The sequence below is a fragment of the Balaenoptera ricei genome, chromosome 6 (assembly GCF_028023285.1).
Source record: "Balaenoptera ricei isolate mBalRic1 chromosome 6, mBalRic1.hap2, whole genome shotgun sequence".
NCBI classification, from domain to species: Eukaryota; Metazoa; Chordata; class Mammalia; order Artiodactyla; family Balaenopteridae; genus Balaenoptera; species Balaenoptera ricei.
This window is the reverse complement of record NC_082644.1, coordinates 19,577,442-19,603,537: the sequence shown is the minus strand read 5'-3', so window position 1 is coordinate 19,603,537 and position 26,096 is coordinate 19,577,442. Positions and strand designations below refer to the sequence as shown.

General features: G+C 42.6%; 2 protein-coding genes across 2 annotated transcripts in view; both read left to right on the top strand.

Moving 5' to 3' along the window:
• The first annotated feature begins 311 nt into the window (after positions 1-311).
• Positions 312-26,096, top strand: part of SHC3 (SHC adaptor protein 3) — a 141,442-nt gene continuing 115,657 nt past the window's right edge. The window contains exon 1 of the mRNA XM_059926269.1: positions 312-767. Coding sequence (XP_059782252.1) covers positions 312-767 — 456 coding nt within the window. The remainder of the gene's footprint in view (positions 768-26,096) is intronic.
• On the top strand, positions 9,795-19,997 carry LOC132367574 (keratin, type I cytoskeletal 25-like). Its single transcript, XM_059926172.1, has 2 exons — positions 9,795-9,806; positions 19,407-19,997. Exons 1-2 carry the CDS (start codon positions 9,795-9,797, stop codon positions 19,995-19,997), a joined length of 603 nt encoding a protein of 200 aa, XP_059782155.1.

The window sequence follows — 26,096 nt, the reverse complement described above, 5'->3', positions numbered from 1 at the left end:
CTCCTCTCAGAGTGAGTCATGCTTTTGCTGTGAGCAGCCCCAAGCAGCTGGGCGCTCATCAGAGGAAACTATGACTTTTGCAAAGCAAACGTGCCGCCCTCAGCAGCCGAGTCCGGGGCCGGGGCTGCGCGGCCGTGGCCGTGCGGGGTGTTAGCGGTGGTAGACCGGCGCCGCTGCTCGCGCCCCCCAGCCGGCTGTCCCGGCCGCTCCGTCCCGCCCCGGGGACCGCGGCTCGCCTGCTATGCGCGGCAGCCCGCGCCGGGGCCGGCACCTGCAGCGCCCGGGCGGATGCGGCGAGCCCACGGAGGGGCATGCTTCCACGCACCAAGTACAATCGCTTCAGGAATGACTCGGTGACATCGGTCGATGACCTTCTGCACAACCTGTCGGTGAGCGGCGGTGGCAAGGTCTCGGCGGCGCGCGCGGCCCCGGCGGCGGCTCCCTACCTGGTGTCCGGAGACGCGCTGCGCAGGGCGCCCGACGATGGGCCGGGCAGCCTGGGCCACCTGCTCCACAAGGTGTCCCACCTGAAACTCTCCAGCTCGGGCCTCCGCGGCCTGTCGGCGGCCAGGGAGCGGGCGGGCGCGCGGCTCTCGGGCAGCTGCAGCGCGCCCAGCCTGGCCGCCCCGGACGGCAGCGCGCCCCCCGGCCCCCGCGCCCCGGCCATGCGCGCCGTCAGGAAGGGCCGACCCGGCGACGAGCCGCCGCCCCGCGCCCCGCACGCTAGCGACCAGGTGCAGGGGGCCGGAGTCACCTACGTCGTCAAGGTGGGTGCGGGCGCGGGCTGCCGGGTGGGAAAGCCCGGGCGCAGGGGCGTCCGGCACAGTGGGTCGCCTTGGAGGCCGGGAGGTGCGCACTCCTTCGCAGTCAGCTCGCCTGGCTGCGGGGACCCGGCACAGCAAAAGCGCCCGTTGCGCATCCATTGGGAGATGGTTTGAAATCGGTGACCTCACTCTGTCCTGGTTTCCCTTGGCTCCGCTCCTTTGGCATGCCTTTGCCACCTCGCTTTGCCATGTGTCCGGCCAGTACCCCTCTCGGCATGGACCACTATCCTTGGAAACTGTGCATCAGGCCTACCTAGGGTACAGTGATCATACTTGGAGGAACTGGGCAGCCCCTGCGATGAGAAAGACAGGTGGTGTCACTACTTCTGCTGTGTCTGCCCCAGGCGGCAGGGTAGGTGGTTTCATTTCTGCCACAGCAAGAATTTCCAGCTCCTTGCAGTGCAGGCCAAGTGCTGGCCTTGCTTTGTACCAGATGGGTTGTACTTTCTTATCCAGCAAGGTTTGCTTTAGTGTCTGCCTTTCATTCCATACCTAACTGTTTCGGTTAACAGCAGCAGAAGGAGAATTTGGGACTGTTTTTCCTTGGGGACTGTAGTCTTCCATTTAAATAGGCTAAAGAGAGCTGAGCCTCAGGCTGGAAAGGAGATTTTTTTCCTCCAACACAAGGAATTATACAATCACGCCGGATGTAGTCCACAAAATTCTTCCCTTATGCAAGTATTCTATGATATTTAAAGAACAAATACTCAGCCGCATTCAACTGGCCTGCCACATGCTTATCATGTCCTCCTGGCAATAGAGAACCACCACAGCGCTCTCCAGCTGGGCAGATAGCCTACAGACAGGGGGAAGGGGTCAAAACTACATTATTTCAGACTGGTCACTCCAAGGCATGGCTTTTTGTTTAAAAAGAAATGAGACTCAAACTCTGTCTCCACAGTGTTGTCATTGAGAAACCTGCAAGCCATCTAGTCAATACATACTGGCTACAGATCCAGTTTAAAAATTCTACAGATCACATCCCCAGGCAAAATGTTGTATCTTGGTAATTTTGAACCAAATATTAAAGGAAACAGTTAACTTTGTGGATTATCTTTAACTATCTAAAAAGTACTGACAAAGGAATGTGATCATTAATATTAAACATGAGCCTTTTCTCCTTTTGAAGCTGCTTTTTAATTTCATCTTCATTCTTAACTTCTGAAAATGGATTAATAATATATTTTACAAAAGGGATGAAGATCAGCGTAAAGTATGCACAGCAGGTTGAGTTTATTATAAAAGAAAAAGAATATTCTTCTTGTATTTCTTCTTTAAATTATATAACCAGGAGCCAAAAACAAAAAGAAAAAAAGAAAAAACAAAACCAAACAAAAATCACTGACAACTCTGAGGTGAAGAGGTGATGCCAGAGTATATTACGTGGCATATTAGTATAATTGCTATCTAAAGAAAAAAACAGCCTACGTTTGAAATAGACGGATGTTGGCAAAGCTTTTTATACCTGTCATGTTGAACATAGAGGGTAGTTTCCAAATGGAGGGAGAATTTTCAAACTTATGCCTTTAAAGTTTTCCTTAAAAAAAAAGAAATCATTCACTTTGCTTAGGGCTTTACTCTTGCTTTTTGAAGGATGAAGGCAGACATCCAGTTCTAAATGTCAGTTGTGGCTGAAGAATGATGAACAACTAATACTAGTCTGCTCTGCTGGGCCATTAGGTTGTGACACACCCCGCAGCAGTAGCAGCAACACTCAAATAGGCAGAAGGCTGGGTCTGCCCAGAACCTTCTGGATTTCAGGTCACATTGTTGTGCCATGAGATTGTAGTGGCCTGGGGGCATATAGTACGGCCAGTCAGTGCCCCTTGCTGTGGTCTGGTCCATCTTCAGTGGTGAATGGCGGCAACATAGGAAGCTCAGACTTCCCTGGAGAAGTTTGAAATCACACAGCAAAGGAGAACAGACACTAAAGGACAATTTCTTCTGTGCACGTTTGAGTCACAATATCACGTGGCCCTCTGTTGGTGCACATTTCTGAATTGCCCATGTTGAGTTTAGAACCATGAACTTATTCTCTTGAAAAATCACAAAACTGAAAAAACTTAATTTGGTATTATTTGCTGATTTGTAAATAGTTTTATTGGTATCCTTACTTTAAAAGATCTCTGGTAGATAGAAAGGGGCAATCTTTATAACATGCCTGTAAGTCAGCTGCAAAATCTAAAGGCTTAGGGTTTGGGAAAGAACTTCTTATTCTCTTTGATTTAAATGTATTTCTAAATTAAGGAAAACCCCCAAATGTTTTCCAGTTTCCTGGAAGATTCATCTGCTGTATAATTATAGATTTCCTGCCTCATAGAAATACCTACCTACAGACAATATTAAGATATTGCACACAGATTTATTCTTCAAAAATATTTTAACGTAATCTACTTACATGAAAGTGGAAATTGTAAAATCCCGAAGTCTGGCTGGGTTTGATCAATTAGGAAACATCAAACTATTTGAACAGCAGGTTGTAATATTAATTAATGAAGGATTTAAAATTTAAAAATAGAAGTACCTGAGCAGCAGTAGAATTCCAAGCTCAGAGCGTATTTAATTTGTCCTTCATGCCATCACTTGAGTCTGCTTTTAATAGCAGCATGAGGTTATGCAGAGGAGGAAGAGTCCAGGCAGCCTCCAGGTTTGTATTTATTTACATGAGGAGACCCCACTGGCAGCACCTTTGTACCTGCCTAAGTATGCCCGACTCTGGGTTTTTTCTTTTGGTGACAAAAGGGAAAGAACAAGAAAATATGCCCTTTATAGACAGAAAAGGAAAATCATAACAGCAAAGAGCAATGAATATTTTCATTACAATTCTATTTTAAAACTATTTTAAATTTGAACTTGAAAGGCCTAGAGAAACACAGACAAGTGTTGATTATGCTGCTGCCCACTTTCAAATTCTATTGCCTAAAAGTCCAAGCTGGCGAGGAGCCTGAGTGCCCATGGGGGCTGATAGGAGTCTTTAGCAGGTCCCAAAGGCACTATTTGGGTGTTCCACCTGCAGATCCACAGAGAGAACAGTTTAGGAAGGGAAGATAGACATGAACAGTTGGGAGTCAGTTCTTAAAAATAGGCACTGGCTGAGGTGGAGGAGCCATTTGAAGACAAGCGTGGACTTGAGGTTCAGCCTTGACACCGCCCGCCCCCCAGCAGCGGAAGGCAATACTGTGTGGGAGGTACCTGGGTTAGCTGGCAGCCCTGGGGGTGTTCCCCAAAAGAAGGGCTCTCTTTACAGCACATCACGCCACAGACTCCAAACAGGATAAAAGTGACCACATTTAGGACTGACCTGAGTGCCCATGGCAAGAATCAAGAGGCCCAAGTGTTCGCTGATCACCAGCAACACAGTGAGAAAGTAGGTTATGTGTCCATAAATCCCATGATGCCTCCCTCAAACAGCTGAGGTTTTGGTCTGCAAAGAGTGTTATATCTTTACTGACAATAGCTCTATGATACGAGCTGTTTACAGGAGATTTTAACAGAGAACTACTGAATTATTTCCTGGTATGCTGGATTGTTTTTCTTTTGGAATGAAGCCTTGTTTTTACAAGAGCTCTTTAAAAAATATTTTGTTTCTCCCATTTGAGAATCTGATGATATTTAGGGTGGTATAAATTATTCATTTTATTTATAAATGTTCTATTGCTTTTTATAGATGGTCTTTATTAACTGTACTCTAAAATTTATTCTCAGTTGGTATTTTTTTCACTGTCTTTAAAAATATTTTAAATCTTTTTCTTAGCAAAAATATCTAAACTTTTTTCTTAACATTGTGTTCTTTTGATAACTGTGAGCTAAGGTCATATTAAACTGTCATCAACAAAGCTATTTCAAGTATAGCCATGATATATCATTATGGTGAGATTGATTGAATTTTGTTTTAATTCTAGATTAAAAAATTGTTCCTTGATGTAGAATACAACTTTAAAAGTTGATTTTTTTCTTAAAATTGTTGAAAAATCTCATAAATGGGTGGCTTACATGTAAATTGTCTAAATCATTTGAAAAACAGTTTAAGAAGCTCTTTTGAGATTAATAGACAATATTGCCAATTTGATCTGGACATATCTTTTTTTTATGTGACACAAGTATAACAGAGGCATTAAATGTGTGTGTGCACATATACACTACATCACACATACACCACACACACCACACATACATAGCCCACCTCCCCACATACACACACACACACATACATACCCCGTCCCCCCACATATACACACACACACACCACACATATACATACAAACACACACACACACACACATACCCCATCCCCCCACATATACACACACACACACCACATCACACATACACCACACACACACACACACACACACACACACATACAGTAGACAACTTGTAATGACTTTGGACAGGGTCGTTAGAAAATAGTAAATGTTTTATTTCCAGAAATACCTGATTATGTCATTCATCACTTTTATATTCATGTTTAAGAGAAAATAATTCCAAAAGATAAGCGTTTGATGAAACTTTAACCTCACAAAGAGTAGACTTCTTGCTCTTCTACGCTACCACTCTGTTCTATCTTTGAATATATGTCATGTTTTTGGGGAATACATGATAAATATCACTGAAGCAAAATAGTGGTAATGGGACGCTTGGGCAGCAAACATGTAAAACATGTAAGAGGCTGGCTTTCCAGCCAACAGGCTCATCCTGAAGGCTGTGTGAAGCCTGCAGCCCCTTGCTTGGTGTCGTGTCTCCCAGCAGGGACGTGGCCTGGACGTGGAGGGTCTGGGGGGCACCTGGACACTGGGACCCCAGATCCACTTGGCCACCTCAGAGTGTGGAGCTCAAGAGGTCAGCCCGCCTCTCTGGACCTTTACATGGGGCCGCAGGAAGTAGAGGGCAGGTTGTGCTCAGCCAGGCCCCTGTGGCATGGGGGAGGAGGCGGGTGTCATGGCTGGGGCAGTCCCTTGCTCCTGCACCTCATGCATCTGGAAGAACGGGGCTTCTGGGCTGCACCGCGGTATCAGGGTGTGCTTCTCCGGGCCAGGGCCAGACCCCATGGTGCTGCTGCCCAGAAAGTTTTGTGGGGTTCAGAGAGAAGCACAATGAGGATTCAGCATTTTAAATGAAAATACCCAAGGGCAAATGAAGCTAAATGGAATTACTTAATTTAGAAATAAGACGGTTTCACGAAATTGAGTTATTTGTAGTGAGGTGGATGGACCTAGGGTCTGTCATACAGAGTGAAGTAAGTCAGAAACAGAAAAACAAATACCATATGCTAACACATGTATATGGAATCTAAAGAAAAAAATGGTTCTGAAGAACCTAGGGGCAGGACAGGAATAAAGACACAGACGTAGAGAATGGACTTGAGGACACAGGGAGGGGGTAGGGTTAGCTGGGAGGAAGTGAGAGAGTGGCATGGACATATATACACTACCAAATGTAAAATAGATAGCTAGTGGGAAGCAGCCGCATAGCACAGGGAGATCAACTCGGTGCTTTGTGACCACCTAGAGGGGTGGGATAGGGAGGGTGGGAGGGAGACGCAAGAGGGAGGGGATATGGGGATTATATGTATACGTAGAGCTGATTCACTTTGTTATACAGCAGAAACTAACACACCGTTGTAAAGCAATTATACTCCAATGAAGATGTTATAAATAAAAAAAAGAAATAAGATAGTTTCAGATGAAATGGAAAGAAATGATCAGTTGTGCATATTTCCTGGGTAAAGGCCAAGAAAAAAACTAGAATTTTAGCGTAAAAAATCTACAATATGCAGTGGATAAAGAATGTCTTTATGGTGGGAGGCATTAAGTGTAAGAATGCCCTACTGAGTAGGTGACTGTTAACTCTGTGTGTGTGTGTGTGTGTGTGTGTGTGTGTAAGTGCACAACAGGATGGATGCTGACCATGGGGTGTGTGTGTGTGTGGGTGTGTAATCATACAATAATCTTACAAGTTGCTTTTGGTCCTGCAAATTCGTAAGTATTGATTTTCAGTTGAGGTAAAGGAACAACAAATCATTCTGTCCCCATGTGGTTTCGCCTCTTCCCTCCCCCCTACCAGGGTGGCATGCTGCTGTGTGTCAGTCTGTGCCTCCCAGCACTAGGATTGGCGAGGTTTCCCTAAAACAAACAGAATGGCACTAGTTAAACTTGGAGGGTGGGGGGGCCAGGAATCTCCATGAGAACCACTGGATTCCAGCAAGATGCCAGGCCAAAGACTGAGTTTCTGTGGTTCAGGCAACGCTGTGCTCTTCACCTTGGTGGACAGGTGCCGTGGGCACCCCTGATATGCCTGGGAGGAGGGGACCAGTTGCTGCTCTTCTTGGGGAGCTGGCATCCCCTTGCATCCTCTTGACTCTGTGCGGTGCCTCAGGCTCGGATCAGCCTCTGCTCTTGCTCTGGCAGATGATGGCAGCTCAGGGCATCCATGGTCTTTGGCCCTCGGATTCTGGGCTCAGACTTGCCTTGCCTCTCGACAAGAGAGGTCTGGCAAGTTCCACCACCTTGCAGCGGAGATCTGGGTTTCTAGCCATGATCTCATCTCCTGCGGGAGCTGTAGGGAAACCTGGATGCCGGAGGAGAAGCTGCAGAGAAGGGAGAGCTGAGGGGCTGGGACCTCACCTTATCACTGGTGTTCCTGATGCGCAGCAGCATCAGAATATCTGAAACCCCTCAAAGCCAAGGCTTTCTGAGAAAGAACGTTCAAAGAGCTTGTTGTTACGATGCTGCTTACTTTATTTATATTTATTTATTTATTTATTGGCCGCAGCAGGTGGGATCTTACTTCCCCCACCAGGGATCGAACCAGCGCCCCCTGCAGTGGAAACGTGGAATTTTAACCACTGGACCGCCAGGGAATTCCCAACGCTGGCTGCTTACTTTAGACTTGAAGCCATCCTAGTGTGTCATTTGAAATGTGTAGTTTTCCTAAAGTGAACGCCCCTCAGAAGAGCATTTCCTCACTTCTGTCTATTGAATGGGCAGAAAAAGCAGCAAAGATTTCTTTCCAAATTTTAAGAATTTAAACTTGTACCAAACCTGCAAACTCAGCGGAACTTGACTTTCACCCAGCTTCGCACCAGTAGTGCTCTCTGCTGGGATCCTTCTGACAAACTTTATTTTATCAAATTCCAGTAAATATAATTGTTTGGCGTTCTAGAGGGACTGACAGACCAGGTTCAATCCTATTGCTTTTTGCTTTGCAAATATTCAGCATTTCTAATACCATTTGCCCATATAGAAACCTTCTGTTTAAAAACATCTTGAAAAACCACAACACAGTTCTAGCTCTGTTAATGGAAAACTAGCCCTAGCCTGGTTTTCAGCAGAAACACTATAAAATCGGGGTCCTTTGTACTTTCCCCCAAAGAGGGAGTAACAATGCTTTTATTTCTTGGGAGAAAACAATGAAAACATCACTGTTTTGAGTGTTCTTTGTGTGGAAGAGCCAGCCCCTTTCACGACACATCAGTCCTCCTGGAGGTGGACGCAGTGTATGCAAGCAGCTCGGTCCTGCTGGGACCACTGGGCTGCACCATGTCAGATCCTGAAGAGCCCTTTACCTCCTGGGATTTGGCACGTCCATCTCACTTCCTTTCCCTCCAGACCTCAATTTGGACCCTCTGATCTTCCCGAGCAGAGGCCTGTTCAAGCAGAAGTCCCCACAGCCCGCTTCCCCCAACACTGAATGAAGGCAGGAATGATGAGAGGGACAGGCAGAGAAAGGCAGCCTCCGGAGGCTGGGACCTGTCTTCAGATGGGCCCCAGGGCCCCCAGAGAAACACGGTCATGGACTCGAAAGTCAGACACTGAACGGCCACCTTCTCTTGCTGGCAGCAGAGATGTCACTCTTGTGATGCCACTCACCTGGTTCTTTTGTAAACCTTTCTTTATAAAATGTAGACGTTTGCTGTGGAAATTTTCAAACATACATACGACATACAAAACATATCAACATGAAAAAAAGAGAAATGATCTAAGGTACCCAGCAGCCAGCTTCTACAGGTGTCAGCTCACAGCCATCGGCACCCCTCCCCTGCTTCCTGAATCCTGCAGAGCTGGGGGCGCTCCCACATCAGCACTGACAGAACTCAAGGTTCTGATGAGTAAGTTGCAGGGTTAGGCTTAATAGCGGTTCCAAGTCTGGCAGAGCGCGGTCAGGGTCACAGGCACTGGAACATCCCTGCATTCGACTCTGTGGTCCCCGAGGCAGAGGAGGTGGGCCAGCCTCTGTGATTCCTCCTTCAGAGGTGATGATATTGGGATTCAGGAGACGCCTCTGATGGGCACCCCCAGGGGGTGGGGTAGGAGCTGTACCTCCACACCCACCCTGCTCAGGATCCCCTGGACCACCCTACTTCCTGGCCCGGGGGGGTTCTCCTCTAGCAACCAGATGATCTTTTTAGGAACAGGTTTTCTCCCAAATTGTTTTTTATAGTAGTGGATTAGTCCAGGGTCTCCAGAGAAAGAGGACCAATAGGATGTGCATATATATAGAAGGAGATTCGTGATGAGGCACTGGTGCCTGTGATTATGGAGGCTGAGAAGTCTGCAGAGTAAGTCAGCAGCCTTGAGACCCAGGAAGAGCCAGTGTTTCAGTTTGAGTCCAAAGGCAGGAAAAAGCCATTATCCCAGCTTGACGGCCATCAGGTAGGAGGAATTCCCTCTTTTCCCAGGAGGGTCAGTCTTTTGTTCTATTCAGGCCTTCAGTTGATTCGATGAGGCCCACCCACATTAGGGAGAGCAGTCTGCTTTACTCAGTCTATCCATCTGAATGCTAAAGTCATCCAAAAACAGCCTCACGGAAACACCCAGAATCGTCTTTGATCACGTATCTGGGCACCCAGTGGCCCAGCCAAGTTAACACGTGAAATTTACCATCACAGGCTGTACACAAACTTTTGGAGTCTCATCTAGAGTGGCCACTAGCTGACCCAAACACTTAAGGAGATTAATATTCTCTGGAAGAATGGAGATGAGGGTAAGAAATGACAAAATAACCCACCTGGAAGAGTCTCAGGTTTCTTTGCCATTTCTGTGGGCACCAAGTGGAGACACCTTTAAAAATTCCTCAAGCCTAACCCTCAAACTAAGGTCCTGGAATATGAGACAGATGAACTATGACCCCTGCTCATCAGAAGAGCTGTGAAATAAGTCTTTATAGGACCAGTGGTAATAGTGTGTGTCTGTGGTTTGTATACTTGCCCAGAATGGAGGCTGGAATGGCCTCCTGCACCTGATGAATGATGGTGTCACAGCTAACGTCATCACCAGAGGTCGTAACAAGTTCACTGGTCCCACTGGTCTCACTCCTTCAGGACCGCCCCCCTGCAGACTCTCCTCCTGTTCTCTGAGCTGGAGACACTGCTATTTTATGGATGGTTATTTGTGAGGCGGCGGTGGCTGTACGATCTAAAGGACTGAGCTGTGATTTTTTCGCTGGAAGTAGCAACTCCTGTAATAGATAATAACCTTGTTTGCAGAGTGACTTATTTACTTACATGGGAGAAGAAAATAAAAGTCATCAAATGATGGCCAGGAGGGGGCATTCTGATGTTCCAGTGTGGCCCACAAACTCCTGTCCTTTTATTGCAAATACCCCCCCGCCTCCCCCTGCCCCAGCCCTTATTCCTGTGCTATCTGTTGGTTAAGGCTCCCAGGGCAGGGGTATGCTGGGAAACGTTAACAGCTGGCTTTGCAGACAAAAACGTCATGATTTATAGGGTTCGCCAATTCTTGTGGTATAAATAGTTATACCCTGCTGCCACTGGGACGTGGGAAATGATGTGCAGTAACACAGCTTTGCAGAGTCTTAACTTCAAGGGTGTGGACGATAGTAACATGTCACACAATGATTAGCAAGTGATGAGTTTTGAGTATTACCTTTAAAAAAATATAACTTATTTTTGTGGACCTCGTCCTTAGGCTTCTTGTACCTAAAACAGCTTCCCCTCCAAGCATCCCTTCTTCCCTCTCCCACCCCCTCCTTCCTCATTTCACTTTCTCTCATCTAATTCACACCAACATGAGACAGTTGGCTTCTCCCGATCCGCAGACAGTGTCTGGAAAAGGTTCCTCGGTGACCCCCTAATTATAAAATCAAAAACTCCTTTTCACTTGGTGCTGTCACCTCACAACCTTTCTCCCAGACCTCCGGCATCTGCCGTGCAGGTTCCTCTTTATTTTTTCTTATTCCTGATTATTTGTGAACAGTCTTACCCTCTACTTATTAATTTATTCTTCCATCAATATACTAACCAATTATTTCATTCAGCTAGTGTTTATTGAATTGCCATTCTGGGGTAGCCCTGTGCTAGGAGTTGGGGATAAAGAGGTGATTAAATAAGCATGCTTCCTGCTCTTTCAGTGCCAGTAGTAGAGACAGATGAGAGAAAATACCAGGATATCACATTGGTAGTGAGGATACAGAAATCAAGACTGGCTTCTCTGAGGAGGTGATACGGAAGTGGAGCCCTAAATACCCAGGAAAATGGATGGGAGTGGTGTGCAGATGTTTTTGTGCATGAGTGTGTGTGTCCGTGTGTGTGTGTTGCATTCTAGGAGGAGGAGATAGAAACTGACAGTATCCAATGTAATTAGTGTATTGAGTCAGGGGGAGGGTACCCAGGAGGTGGCCAGCACCAGGCAAGTGCAGTGGGAAACCACTGGAGATTTTCTGAAAGATTATTCTATCTTCTGTGCAGAGAACAGATTGGAAAGGCAGAAATTAAAGTAGAGGCAGTTGGGAGACAATTAGGAGGGGTGACGGTGGCTTGGACCAGTGTCATGTGTCAAAGGGCAGTGGCATACATTGGGCCCAGGTCTGTATTGCTTACTGACCATGCAACGTGCCCATCCACTGTTTCATGGTCTCTTAAATGAAACAGGTCTCAAATTGAATTCATGACCTTTCCCACCTACATTCTGTTCCTCAGTTAATGGTGTCACTGCTCACCTGCTTCCCAAACTCGGGACCTCATCGCCATCCTTGAATACCTCCTTTTCCTAAACTCATTACATCTTTTCAATCACTAAACTATCATTTCTGCTCAACAGGGTTTCAAATCTTCTTTTCCTTTCCTTTTGTCCTGATTCATGCCTTCACCATTTCTTTCTGTGATTATTACAATAAACTAACTGGTCTTCAGATGATTGCTTTGGGAAAGACTCTTTTTAAATTGGCTAAAAAATATAATATAGTCTTACTTAGATGTTTCAAAGTTTCCCTTCAGCTGCTTTCCCTTCTAATTTTCTTCCTCTCAAAGGTAATCACCATCACCTGTTATTTATATTTCCAGACACACACATACACACTTTTTTTTCTTCCTTTCTTTTATCTTTTCTTTTTCTTTTCTGTTTCACAAAGCAAAGTATTCTACATACATAGTTCTGTGACTTGCTCTTTTCATTTAATACGCTTTGGAAATCTTTCAATATTAGTACCCATAATTCTGCTTCATTCTTTTTGGCATTTGCTTAATATTCATATACAAGGAGGTGCTAATACTTATTCAGTCAGTTCCCTATTGTTAGACATGTAGATAGTTTACAATTTATCACAGATTGTAAAATAATGAACATTCTTCTACATGAATCTTTCCATTTGGGCAAATATTTTTGCCTGTGTGTACAATAAGTTTTAGCTAATATTAACCTTTTCTTTTCTTATTACATTCATGGGACCTAGAGTACAGTAATCAATTCTATTGGTGAAGGTGACTTTTTTATTTTTTAAATTTTTTAAAAATTTTTAATTTTTTTTAACATCTTTATTGGAGTATAATTGCTTTACGATGGTGTTAGTTTCTGCTTTATAACAAAGTGAATCAGCTATATATATACATATATCCCCATATCTCTTCCCTCTTGCGTCTCCCTCCCACCCTCCCTATCCCACCCCTCTAGGTGGTCACAAAGCACTGAGCTGATCTCCCTGTGCTATGTGGCTGCTTCCCACTAGCTATCTATTTTACGTTTGGTAGTGTATATATGTCCATGCCACTCTCTCACTTTATCCCAGCTTGCGCTTCCCCCTCCCCGTGTCCTTAAGTCCGTTCTCTACATCTGTGTCCTTAAGTCCGTTCTCTATGTTTGTGTCTTTTTACTCCTTTCCTGCCCCTAGGTTCTTCAGAACCATTTTTTTTTTTTTTTTTAGATTCCATATATATGTGTTAGCATACAATATTTGTTTTTCTCTTTCTGACTTACTTCACTCTCTGTATGACAGACTCTAAGTCCATCCACCTCACTACAAATAACTCAATTTCATTTCTTTTTATGGCTGAGTAATATTCCATTGTATATATGTGCCACATCTTCTTTATCCATTCATTGAAGGTGACTTTTTCACTTCTGGCTACAAAGTCAGTCTTCTGTACTTACTATAAAGGAGGACATTTACTATTATATACGTTTTTACAAGTTAAGAAACATTTCCTATAACCCTAGTTTTCCAAATGAACTTCCAAATTAGTTTTCAGCACTTGAGATAAATATATATTTTTCACCCTTTTTCTGTTAATGTGGTGAATCATTTATCTTTGTAAAATAAATATCTCTCATCTTTCTAATTAAAAGCTCTCTGTTGCTTGCCTTTGCTTGTAGAAGTCAATGCAAATGCCTTATTATGACACACAAACTTTCATGGTTTGGCTTCAGTTTAGCTCTTGAGCTTCATCTTTTGCCCCTCAACCACCAATATTTCAGCCACATGAAACAGCTTGTTTTCCCCAAACCAGTTGCAACTCTGGCCTTAGCTCAAATTCTCCCACTCTGGGCCCTTTCTGTCCACTCCATCTTGGCCTGAAATAACTCTCTGTTAGCTTTCAAGACTCAGTAGCAGAGTTTATGAGGCAGAGTTAATGATCACTTCTTAGGATCTCCATAGCCCTGTGGGTTTGTCTTTGTGTTCATTGATTCAATCCATGCTAAGTGGGAACCTACCGGATGCCTATTGCTGGGGCTCCTGAGAACCCAAGATGAATTAAATGGTCCCTGCTTTCAAGGAAATCATTCTCCAGAGGGGGCTTTACAGGTGTGTGATAGAAGGCCATAAATTGTGGAAAAGGAGGTCAGCTGGCTCTTCCCAAAACTTCCCTGGGGAAAGAGCCTGTGATAAACACTTAATATGTGAAGATGGAGGAATCAAGGTGACTGTAGGACACTGGGGAATGTGACAGAACAAAAGAGACTGGTGAGGAGGGTAACCTGTGGGCCTATTTATATATGGTTGGTGATTAAGAATGTAACTTCAGAGAGGCACATTTTGAACTCCATTCTGCTTAAAAATCCCTTGATGATTGTTCTTTACATGAACTGGCATGTATGACACAGCCCACCCAAAGTCTTTACAGGCTGTTGCATAGATGAGAAGCCTTATTAGCAGACCCATGAATTCTGTTTTTATTGCTCTTTTTCTTTAAAGCTAATTACAGAAGAGTTTCAGTAAGAGAATCAACTTTAATGAGAGCCATGAATAAGTATTTTTAAGGTAAAATGTTGTATAGCCAAATGTCACCAGGACGTTTCCAAACAGAAAGCTAAACTCCTGAACACTTCCACGTGCCCCCACCTTTAATTAAAGCACATGGATTTATGAAAAAGAATGAGGGAAAATGAATGTATCAACAAGTATTTTTTGAGGGCTCAGTTACTCGCCTTGTCCTGTGGAAGGTATTGTAGATTGTGAAAGAGGTACAGGGTGATTTTCCGAAAGGAACTTGTGATCCAGTTGAGGAGGAAAAGCTGCTCCATTTTAAAAAGAAAGAAAAAAATATCACGTTTAATAAGGTGCTAATGGCATGGTGAGAGATTGATGGTGGCTGGAGTTATCAAGAAAGGCTTCTCAGAGGGTGTGGGATTTTTTTCTGGGTCCTGAAAGATTGTCCAGATCTGGGTAGGTGGAGGGATGGAGGATGTTCAAGCAGAAGAACCGGAGTGAGAGACACTTTGGAGGTGGGAGTGGGCATGGCATTTGACTAGCGGGGCGGGGGGAAAGACATTCCACTGCAGACTGGCCACAGTCAGAGGGACGCTGAGATGTTGGCTGCCATTTGTCGGTAACAGGGGCTGTAGCCTCTTGGAGTCAGGATGCTGCCTGTTCAATGGGGGAACCAGTCCATTGCTGGACCTTGTTGGATTACACTAGACAACCTCCCTCCATGAGGCTGGGAGCTGGAGGTATATTTCCCTCGCTTTCTCCTCTCCAAGCTAAACATTTCTCACTCAGTCAACAGTCCTGGTCTCACGATATCCTGGATTCTCTTATCTGTTTACGTCTTAGTTTGTAAATTACATTTAAGAGACTTTGCTCATGTAAAGAATTTGGTGGAATTGCTTGGGTTGGTGTATATTCTATTTGTAGAGTTTTGTCCTGTCCTGAGAATAATTTGGACCTTAGTTCATATGCCTACACAACAGAGATAAATTCATCTTTGTCTAAGATACAGCTGCTCCTTTTTCTAAGAAAGGATGATAGGGTTTTCTTTATGGCTTATTTGTTATAATCTACAAGCAGATGATTTTCAGAGTCACACTTCCTTTTATCTAAAGGCTCAGTGTAAACTCACCTCTGCCCTCTCACCCTCCTACTATAGGCCACTCAACAATTGAGAACTTCCAACCATCAGCCTTTGTCATCAAAACTCAGAATTGCAATTAAGAAGGCCAGTGGAATCATCACTGGGAATAATGCCACCCATAGAACAAAGTGAATGTCCCACAATAGAGTGGTGCTATAAGTTCTGATGCATTCAAAACCATGCAGTAACATACAGACATTTAAAACAGAGAGTTAGAATTTTATTATGGTTTATTGGAAAAGAGGCATCGCTGGCTGAGAAGAGCATGGTGCAACAACGTGTGTGTAATATGAACTGATTCTTAGAGTAGAAACAAGTACAGAAATGCTTGTATATATCCACAATTACAGATGGAGATTTCCACAGCCCACTCTGAGCAATTGATAGGCTACTGTGCTGAAAATCATCAAGGATATACAAAACTGAACAACATAATCTACCACAGAATCTAGTAGACATCCATAGAGTCCTCCATGAAACCACAGCAGAATAAACATTCTTATCAAGTGCCCATGGAACATCTATCAAGACAGACCATTCCTCAAGCCATAAAACAAGCAAATCTAACCAGGTTTAAAATAATTGGAATCATACAGAGTATGTTCTCTGACCACAATGGATTCAAATTAGAAAGCAATAAGGGAAGACAGCAGGAAAATATCCAAACACTTGGAAATTAAGCCACATGCCTACAAATAATCCATGGGACAAAGGACAAATTTCAAAGGAAATTTTAAAATACATAGAATTGAATGAAAATGAAACTACATCATATCAAAATACGTGGGACGCAGCTAGAATAGTGCCAAGAGGGAAATATATAGCCACAAATGCTTACATTGGAAAAAAGTTTTCCAACCAATAATCCAAGTATCTAGCTCAAGACACTAAAAAAGAACAAAATAAAGCCAAAGCAAGCAGCCAGAAGAAAATAACAAAGATAAAAGCAAAATCAATGCAATGAAAAACAAAATCAATAGAAAAAAGTCAATGAAACAAAAATCTGATTCTTTGAAAAAACTCAATAAGATGAATAAACCCAGCAAGACTGACAAAGATCAAAAGAGAGAAGATACAAGTCACCAAGCCTAGGAATGTAGAAGGGGTTATTTCAACAGATCCTGTAGCCCTGACAAGGCTTCCGAGACAGCTTGGCCCTGTTCTCAGCTGTTAGAGTGCAGACCCTGGGCTGGCGTTAGCTCCCTAAGAGCCAGGACAGTGAGGCGGGCTCCAGGCAAGGGGAGCGTGGCAAGGAGTGGAATGCGAAGCCAGGAATCCAGATACAGTCTGGTGCAATTAAACGGAGGCCCAGTGCTGAGACTGGGGCTCAAGGCCCTGTGAGTGGGCCCACAGAAGAAGGCTGGCTGGGCTAAGAAGGTGGCTGTTGGCACCAGGCCTGCAAGGGGTTCAGCTACACAGAGAGAAGCTAAGCAGACCTCAGGGGCCATCTTGTCCAATAATCTTTTTATTTACTTTTTGAGATGGTGGGAGGTGAAGAAAACCAATGCTCAAGGTGAGAGAATGTATCTTCTGAGACCAAGCAGCTAGTTCAGTGTCAGAGTGAGGATGAGAGTGGTGAATGGAGACACGCTCCATAGGATAAAGAGGGCTGGTCAGCTTTGCCTCCTTTACACATGAACTAGAACAGGGCTTTAGCTGTAATACCAATATGTATTTTGGGAATATTTCTTCCATCTTTTCCTTTGACTTTGAATAGCAGATGTGGCCTGTTGCGTTGCTGTGATTTTCAGATGAAATGAAGCACAGTGATTTACTTTTAACCAAACCCCAGTCATACTTCCTCTCTCTGACTCAGCTTCCTCATCGTAAATGAGATGGATGACACACGCCACCAGCTAACATTTACAATGACATCCTGGCTCTTTTGATGAAAGCCTATATGGCATTTGTATTAATAATTTTCCCTGTGAGATGAAAGATTAAAAGAGAATTGTTGCACTAGCTAAGGAAACGTAAGACATAGGGTTCCTATGGAACCAAATGGCTGATTTCTTCCCTGTAAGGGAGCTGAAAAGAATCTGATAAAGGAAATAGGGAAACTGAAAGTGAGTTGTTACTTCTGTCAACATCCAACCCATTATTCCCACAAGACTGTCCTGCGGCATCTACCTCTTCACATCATGTGACCTTTGTGCCACTGCACCGGAGACACATTTCTGGCTTTACTCTTAACAGCAGGTACCCTGGGTTCTCTGGACACATGACAACTCTACTTAACTCTTAATCTTCCCTTCCACAGGGTGATGCCCATCAGGAAGACGTGCATCTGAGCCTCAAGTCCCTTGTCTGAAATGGGGGTGACTACAGCATCGTCTTATAGAGTAGTCAGGAGGAGTGCAGTGAATGAACATTAGTAGGGCAACTGGCACAGTGCCTGGCAGGTGACAGAGGCTTCCTGAAAGTTTGCTGTTTGAGCCATCTGTGTCCCTATTATTGAATCCGGAGCTCACCTCTCCAAAGTTCCATGAGTCAGGGATGACCTCTGTCTTCAGTCAAAGAGATTGATTATTCATTTGCTTTAGTCAAGAAAGAGTACTGTCATATCACAAGATTGTAGCTTCAACTCTGTGTCAGCTCAGCCTCCTAACATGTGAATCCATTCCAGGAGATGGATGTGATGGTGCAGCACTGCTCTTGATGCCACTGAGGTGGACGTGAGGCTGAGACTCGATGGGATGAAAGCTGGGAAGTGATTGCTTGCTCTTCCTGGTGCCTATTTTGGGTTCTCAGCTTCACAGCTTCTGCAAATTTTCTTTGGGGCTGCAGTATGAACAGCATGGGTTTTGTCATGGAGGGTGAATAACAAGGTAATTGCCAGTAACTGGTTTTGAAAACCAACCAACTGGTTTTTGCTGCTGGAAAGAAGCAGCATGGATGCTGGAAACAGGTTGCATTGTGGGTGTGTGGTGTCTATGCGGCCATAGATTCCAGTGTCAGTGTTGAAGTTGATAGGTTCTGGTAAAGAGCTTGACAGTTGCCTTATAAGCCAGGGAACAGAAACTGAGCTGTTATAGGGCTTCAAACAACATTTATTATAAAGCCAAGTTATTCTGGTGGGTTGATTAGAAATGATTTTCATCTTTTGATGCTTGTTTGTGTTTTCCAAATTTTTGTACAATGAACATACATGATTCATCAGAAAAAGTTGAGTATTAAAAATAAAATGACTTTGAGGGCTTTCTTTTTTTTTAAGTTTTTTAAAAAATTTATTAATATATTTATTTTTGGCTGCGTTAGGTCTTTGTTGCTGTGTGCGGGCTTTCTCTAGTTGCGGCGAGCGGGGGCTACTCTTCGTTGTGGTGCGTGGGCTTCTCATTGCGGTGGCTTCTCTTTGTTGCAGAACACGGGCTCTAGGCACACGGGCTTCAGTAGTTGTGGCGTGTGGGCTCAGTAGTTGTGGCACTCGGGCTTAGTTGCTCCGCGGCATGTGGGACCTTTCCAGACCAGGGCTCAAACCTGTGTCCCCTGCATTGGCAGGCGGATTCTTAACCACTGCGCCACCAGGGAAGCCCGAGGGTTTTCTTAAAAGCAATGATCTTTTATTCTTTTTGTTGACTACATAGTAGACCATGCAACCTTGAATGTTCAGCTCAAAGAGCACCATATATATACAAATACATCACACCCACACAAGTACCTGACAAAGACCAAAAGCATATTCCCACATCCTCCCAGGCTTCCTCGTGCCCCAGCCAGTCAGGACCCATCCAAGAGTACCCACTATTCTGACTTCTGCCACCACTGATTAGTTTATGTCCATGAACTTTTAAATGAAAAAAAAGCTATGATATTGGCAAGATTAGTGCTGTTAAGTATGGCCCATTCTTCTTGTGTGGACAGTAACATTTCAATAAACTCAAGGTTATTTTTAGAGGAAATCTTATAAATATATAACTTTTAGGATACAAAATCCCATATAAAGTAGATTAGGCAAATTAATTGATGAAATCTAGAGTTTTCCTTTTCTCAAATATGTACAGCCCGGTGTGGACCTCACGGTTCTGCTGAACAACATGCAAGCTGAGTACGAAGCCCTGGCCAAGCAGAACCGAAGGGACGCCGAGGCCTGGTTCAACGAAAAGAGTGCTCCGCTGCAACAGCAGATCTCTGAGGATGTGGGAGCCACCACCTCAGCCCAAACACTGGAAATTGAACTTCAGTCTCTCCTAGCCATGAAACACTCCCTGGAGTGCTCCTTGACAGAGACCCAGGGCAACTACTGTGTGCAGCTGGCCCAGATCCAGGCTCAGATCGGGGCCCTGGAGGAACAGCTGCACCAGGTCAGGACGGAGACCGAGGGCCAGAAACTGGAGTACGAGCAGCTCCTGGACATCAAAGTCCACCTGGAAAAAGAAATCGAGACCTACTGTCTCCTCATCGGTGGAGATGATGGGGCTTGTGAGCCCAAAGGTTACAAGTCTAAAGATTATGTATCTGGAAATGTGGGAAACCAAATCAAAGATCCGGCCAAACCCACAGTGGTTAAGAAAGTCCTTGAGGAGGTAGACCAAAGCAGCAAAATACTTATCACCAGGCTCCACTCCCTGGAGGAGAAATCTCAAAGCAATTAATTTGATACACAAGAGAGAGCATATGCCAAATACTCTCTGAGAAGAGAAGGTGTTATATATCTGTCTGGAAAAATGAGCAAGCCTAAGAAAAAGGTCTGTCCTCTTGCCTTTCGGTTACTGAAATATAATCTCTCTCTGGGCAATCAATAGCATTATCAATAGCATCTTCCCATTCATTTGGAAGAACGTCATGTACAAATGTGATGACTCATTTGATTACCGTACAGAAAATGCTGTCAATTCTTTGTAGTCAGTAAACCTTCTTCCTTTAAAAAAAAATGTATATAGGTACAAACACTCATAACAAATAATCTTAACTTTAGCATCACTATATCAAATCATTTTGGAACCTGAAATTATTTCATAGCAATACCAGACAGGATTACATGCCATGTTATATAAGTGGGAGAGTGGGCATGGTTGACTTGAAAATTGTGAGAAGGTGCTCTTTTTTTTAAAATTGAAATATAGCTGATTTAAATGTTGTGTTAGTTTCTGGTGTGCAGCAAAGTGATATATATATATATATATATATATATATATATATATATGCATATATATATATCATATATTATTTTCCATTATGGTTTATTACAGGATATAGAATATAGTTCCTTGTGCTATCCAATGGGACTTTGTTGTTTATCTATTTTGTATATAATAGTTGGTATCTGCTAATCCCAAACTCCTAGTTTATCCCTCCACCACTCCCTTTCCCCTTTGATAACCATAAGTTTGTTTTCTATGTCTGTGAGTCTGTTTCTGTTCTATAAGTAAGTTCATTTGTGACATATTTTAGATTCCACATATAAATGATAACATACGGTATTTGTCCTTTTCGTTCCGATTTACTTCACTTAGTATGATAATCTCTAGGTCCATCCATGTTGCTGCAAATGGCATTGTTTCATTCTTCTTTATGGCTGAGTAATTTTCCATTATATCTATATATAGATATATATTTACCACCTCTTCTTTACCCATTCATCTGTCGAGAGACATTTAGGTTACTTCCATGTCTTGGCTTATAAATAGTGCTGCTATGAACATTGGGGTGCATGTATCTTTTTGAATTAACAGTTTTCTCCATATATATACCATGAGTGGGATTGCTGGATCATATGGCAACTCTATTTTTAGTTTTTAAAGGAACCTCCATACTGTTTTCTACAGTGGCTGCACCATTTTACATTCCCATCAACAGTGTAGGAGGATCCCCTTTTCTCCACAATGTCTCCAACATTTTACATTCCCATCAACAGTGTAGGAGGATCCCCTTTTCTCCACATTGTCTCCAACATTTGTTATTTGTAGAGAAGTTGCTCTTGAACACAAGAGTTTGTGATCAACTTGCTAAGATAGTTGGGCCACAGCTAACTTCAGCAGTTCTAAAGGATTTTTCAAACCTAGAATTTCTGGAACAGAATTTTGCTTGAATTTAAAGTCCCCACACAGGGACTTCCCTGGTGCTCCAGTGGTTAAGAATCCGCCTTCCAATGCAGGGGATGCGAGTTTGATACCTGGTCAGGGAACTAAGATCCCACATACCGTGGGGCAACTAAGCCCACGCACTGTAACTACTGAGCTCGACTCTCTAGAGCCCATGCGCCGCAACTAGAGAAGCCTGCACGCCACAACGAAAGATCCTGAATGCTGCAATGAAGATCCCAAGTGCCACAGCTAACACCCTACACAGCCAAATAATAAAATTTAAAAAACAAACAAACAAAAAAACAGTTGCCACACATTCTATAAGTTGATGACATTTGAACTCTATTTGATAGTGGGTGTAGTAGCCCTTACATGTGCTCACCACTGGGGTCACCCAATGGGGATTTGGGGATTTGGATGAAAGAGGTGAAGTTCACAGCTTGCCCTGGGCCTTTGGGTTCTCACAGGTTGTTGAGTGATGATTCACCAAGTCAGAGATGAGACTCAGGCAGGAGCTCGTTTATAGTGTACTTTATGCCCCACATATTTAACTCAGATTTCCTGGAGAACAGTTCATCACATGTGCCAGTTCCCCATAGAACCTGAAGCCATTCAAGTCCCTAGGGGTTGGTGCCACTAACAACAAAATCCTAAAAAGAGATTCACTGACCATTATTGCAAATCCAAAAGTCTGTACACAACCTTACTAAATATGGATACTTCTAGTTAGTAATGTTTAGCTTTCTCTTATGAAAGCAATACATGCTAATTGCAGAAAAAGTAGAAACTAGAGAAAAGAATAAAGAAGAAAATTAAATTTACCTGTAATCACAATTTTTCATAGTAACTGCTATTAAGATTTCCATGATGTTTTTTAGCCTTTATTTTTACTTATGCAAAATTGAGATCAGGTTCAATGATTCTCCAAATTATTCAGTATTATTAGAAGACATTTTTTTTTTTTTTTTTTGGCTGTGCCATGTGGTGTGTGGGATCTTAGTTCCCCAACCAGGGATTGAACCTAGGCCCTTGGCAGTGAAAGGGAGTCCTAACCGCTGGATGGCCAGGGAAGTCCCTAGAAGACATGGTTTTTAAGGATTGCATAATATTCTATCCTATTAAAGCATTATAACTTAAACATTTTCTTATCTTTTAATATTTAGGCTATTTCCAATATTTATCACTATAAAAGCTTGGGTATCAATCATTCATTCATTTACTCAGTAAATCGCACTGAGTTTATACTCAGGCCCTGTACAGTTGCAGAGGGTACAAATTGGGGATAAAAAAACCAGATGTGGTCTTTTGCCTCATAGAGCTTACATTCTGGTTAGGAAGTCAGAAACAAATGAAATAAACGAGCTAATCAAATAAAGACAATTTAAAAGCTAATCAAATAATTTAAAAATACAGCCATGCCCAGAAGAGCCAAAATAATCTTGATAAAGAAGAAAAAAGTTAGAGGACTCACATTTTCTGATTTCAAGACAATATGATACTGGCCTAAGTATAGATATATAGATCAATGGAATAGAATTGAGAGTCCAGAAATAAATCCATACACTTATGGTCAATTTATTTTTGACATAGGTTCCAACACTGTTCAATGGGGAATTGTCTTTTCAGCAGATGGTGCTAGGACAACTAGATATCCACATGCAAAAGAATGAAGTTGGACCCCTTCCCACATCATATATAAAAATAAACTTACACTGGATCAAAGACTTTAAGAACTAAAACCACGAAACTCATAGAAAACACATAGGGGTAGATCTTTGTGATCATGGATTAGGCAATCGTTTTTTAGCTATGATACCAAAAGTACAAACAACAGAAGAAAAATAGATAAATTGAACTTCATTAAAATGAAAATTGTTGTGCTTCAAAGGACACTGTCAAGAAAGTGAAAAGGCAACCAAAGAATGGGAGAAAATATTTGCAAATCATATGTCTGATAAGGGACTGACATCCAGAATATATAAGGAATTATTATAATTCAACATTAAAGACAAAAATAACCCAATTTAAAAAAATGAGCAAAGGATTTGAACAGACATTTCTCCATAAAAGACATACAGATGGCCAGTAATCACATGAAAAGATGCTCAACGTCTTTAGTCATTAGGGAAATGCAAATCAAAACCACAATAAGATATCACTTCACACCCACTAGGATAGCTGAAATAAAAAAGACAAACAATATCGAGTGCTGTTGGTGAAGATGTGGAGGAATTGGAACTCATATGTTGCTGATGGGAATGTAAAATGCTACACCTGCTTTGGAAAAAGTTTTGGTGGTTCTTCAGAATGTTAAACATAGAGTTACCACATGACCCAGCAATTCCACTCCTACGTATACACCCAAGAGAACTGAAAGCATATGTTCACATGAAAACTTGTACATGAATGTTCATGGCAGCTTTCTTCATAATAGCCCCAAAGTGGAAATAACCCAAATGTCCATCAGCTGGTGAATGGATACAATGGAATAGTATTCACCTAGGAAAAGGAATGAAATACCAACACATGCTGTAACATGGATGAGACTTGAAAACATGCTGAGTGAAAGAAGCCAGACACAAAAGGGCACATATTTATAATTCCACTTATATAGAATGTCCAGAATTGGCAATTCTGTAGAAATAAAATAAAAAGTAGATTAGTGGTTGCCAGGAGCTGGGGTGGAGAGAGGGCGGAGACTGCTAATGAGTCTCTACCCAGGTTTATTTTGGGGGTGACAAAAATGTTCTGGAGTTAAACAGTGGGGAAGATTGCACAATATTGTGAATATACTGAAAATGACAATTGTACATGTTAAAAGGATGACTTTTTATAGCAGATGAATTATATCTCAATCAAACAGAATTGCTAAAAACGTGGGTATGTTAAATAAAATGAGCCAGAGGGAAGGGGGACTTGACTTCATCAAGCATGTGAAGTCTGAATGTCAGAGCAGTCATCTAGGTGAAGAAAGGAGGAAAGTGTTTTAGATAACAGGGCACAGCGTGAAAGGTCTCAGGAAGGGAGTGTGGAGGGGCCATGCCTTTTCTGATGGGCCCCTCATTATTTCCTTAGATTAGGTGAAAGAGACTAGGCATTAAAATGTAAATAAAATCTCCTTTCCGAGGCAATGAAGTTCATTGTAAAAATTATGATTTTCAGGTAAATAGTAAAATGAAAATAAATCACATCCTGCAGAGTTGGCAAAGAGGGAGGGGAAAGGTGCTCTCACACACCATGAGCAGATGTATAAATCGGTACAAGTTTTATGAAAAGCCAATTGAAATACTTATCACAGGAGTGTGTTGTGGATGAATAGTCAGTGTTCTGAATATAGTATAGGTAGCTTTCACTCATTGTGCCTGGCTTAATTAATGCCATTTGTTTAAAATCCATGCTGTCTCGTATATTTCTCACAATAATTCCATTTTACAGATGAGGGAAAAGAGACTCAAAAAGGCTCAGTGGTTGGCTGCAGTTCACACAACCACGAGGTGGGTCTGTAACCTAGGGCAGTATGAATCCAAAGTCCACTCTTGTCTATCGAGCTGAATGCAGAAATATGCAAAGCTTCACAAGGCTTTGTCATTCGCCAGCCAGCAAAAGTGACACGTGCCTTTCTTAGAACTGTCTTCTTATGCTTTTAAAAGAACGGAAGACAGAGGAGTGAAATTTGAGGTCAGTGGTTTTTCTTGTTCATTTTTACATTGTAGCGCTTGGCACATAGAAACATTAAATACATGTTGAATTGTGTAATTATGGCATACTCGGCTTAAAAGAACACATGCCAGTTAACATACAGACTTAGAGATTAGGTGGCTAACTCATAGAATATATATTCATTTAAAAATTGTAATTAGTCATTGGGAAACTAAGTATGTGATTCAATTGGAAAACTATCAATTTACTGACCTTTTAGGAAATGCACCTGTAATCCCAATTGAATGTTACCTGTATCCATTTCCAGGATACTGCTCTAGATGGGGAAAAATTGACACCTAGGTAAACTGGAGAAAATGTTGAAATGTATAGCAATAGTATTATAGTCTGCTTTTTTCCATTCCTGAATTTTTTTTAAAAAAACTTTTTATTTTGAAATAATTACAGAATATTGTCACAAATATTTGTGCTTTTTTACTCCTCTCTTCCTTTGCTAGTATCAGCATTCCCGTCCCCCACCTTGTTTTTTCGTATTGTTCTTTAACTTAAAATACACAGTCTCAGACACTCACTTGGATTAATATAGCTAAGTGAAAAGGCTTATTTAACAGTCAAATATCTAAATTCCAGAATAATTTCAGGGAAACACAATCAGAGAATGTTCAAGTACATTACATATCACAAACCATTGTAAATTGGTGCTAATAAGTGAAATGAAAAGTTAATGAAAAAATTATGATTCATGAGATTTCTGCATTATCAAATGAAGTGTTATAAGCTTTCTAGTGCTGATTACTGGAGGGATGTTGAAAGCATCTTTAACTTCGTTAGCCTTTAGTGAATACATTCACCAAACATTTATTTTGTACCCATTCCAGGTGAGGCATTAGGAATGCGAGGAGGAATAAAGACACAATCCTGCAGCTTCTTCTGGGTGACAAAATGTGTAAATGAGTGCTGGAGCCTTCACTGGGTTAGGGGACAATGATGCAGGGCACTAACTCGACA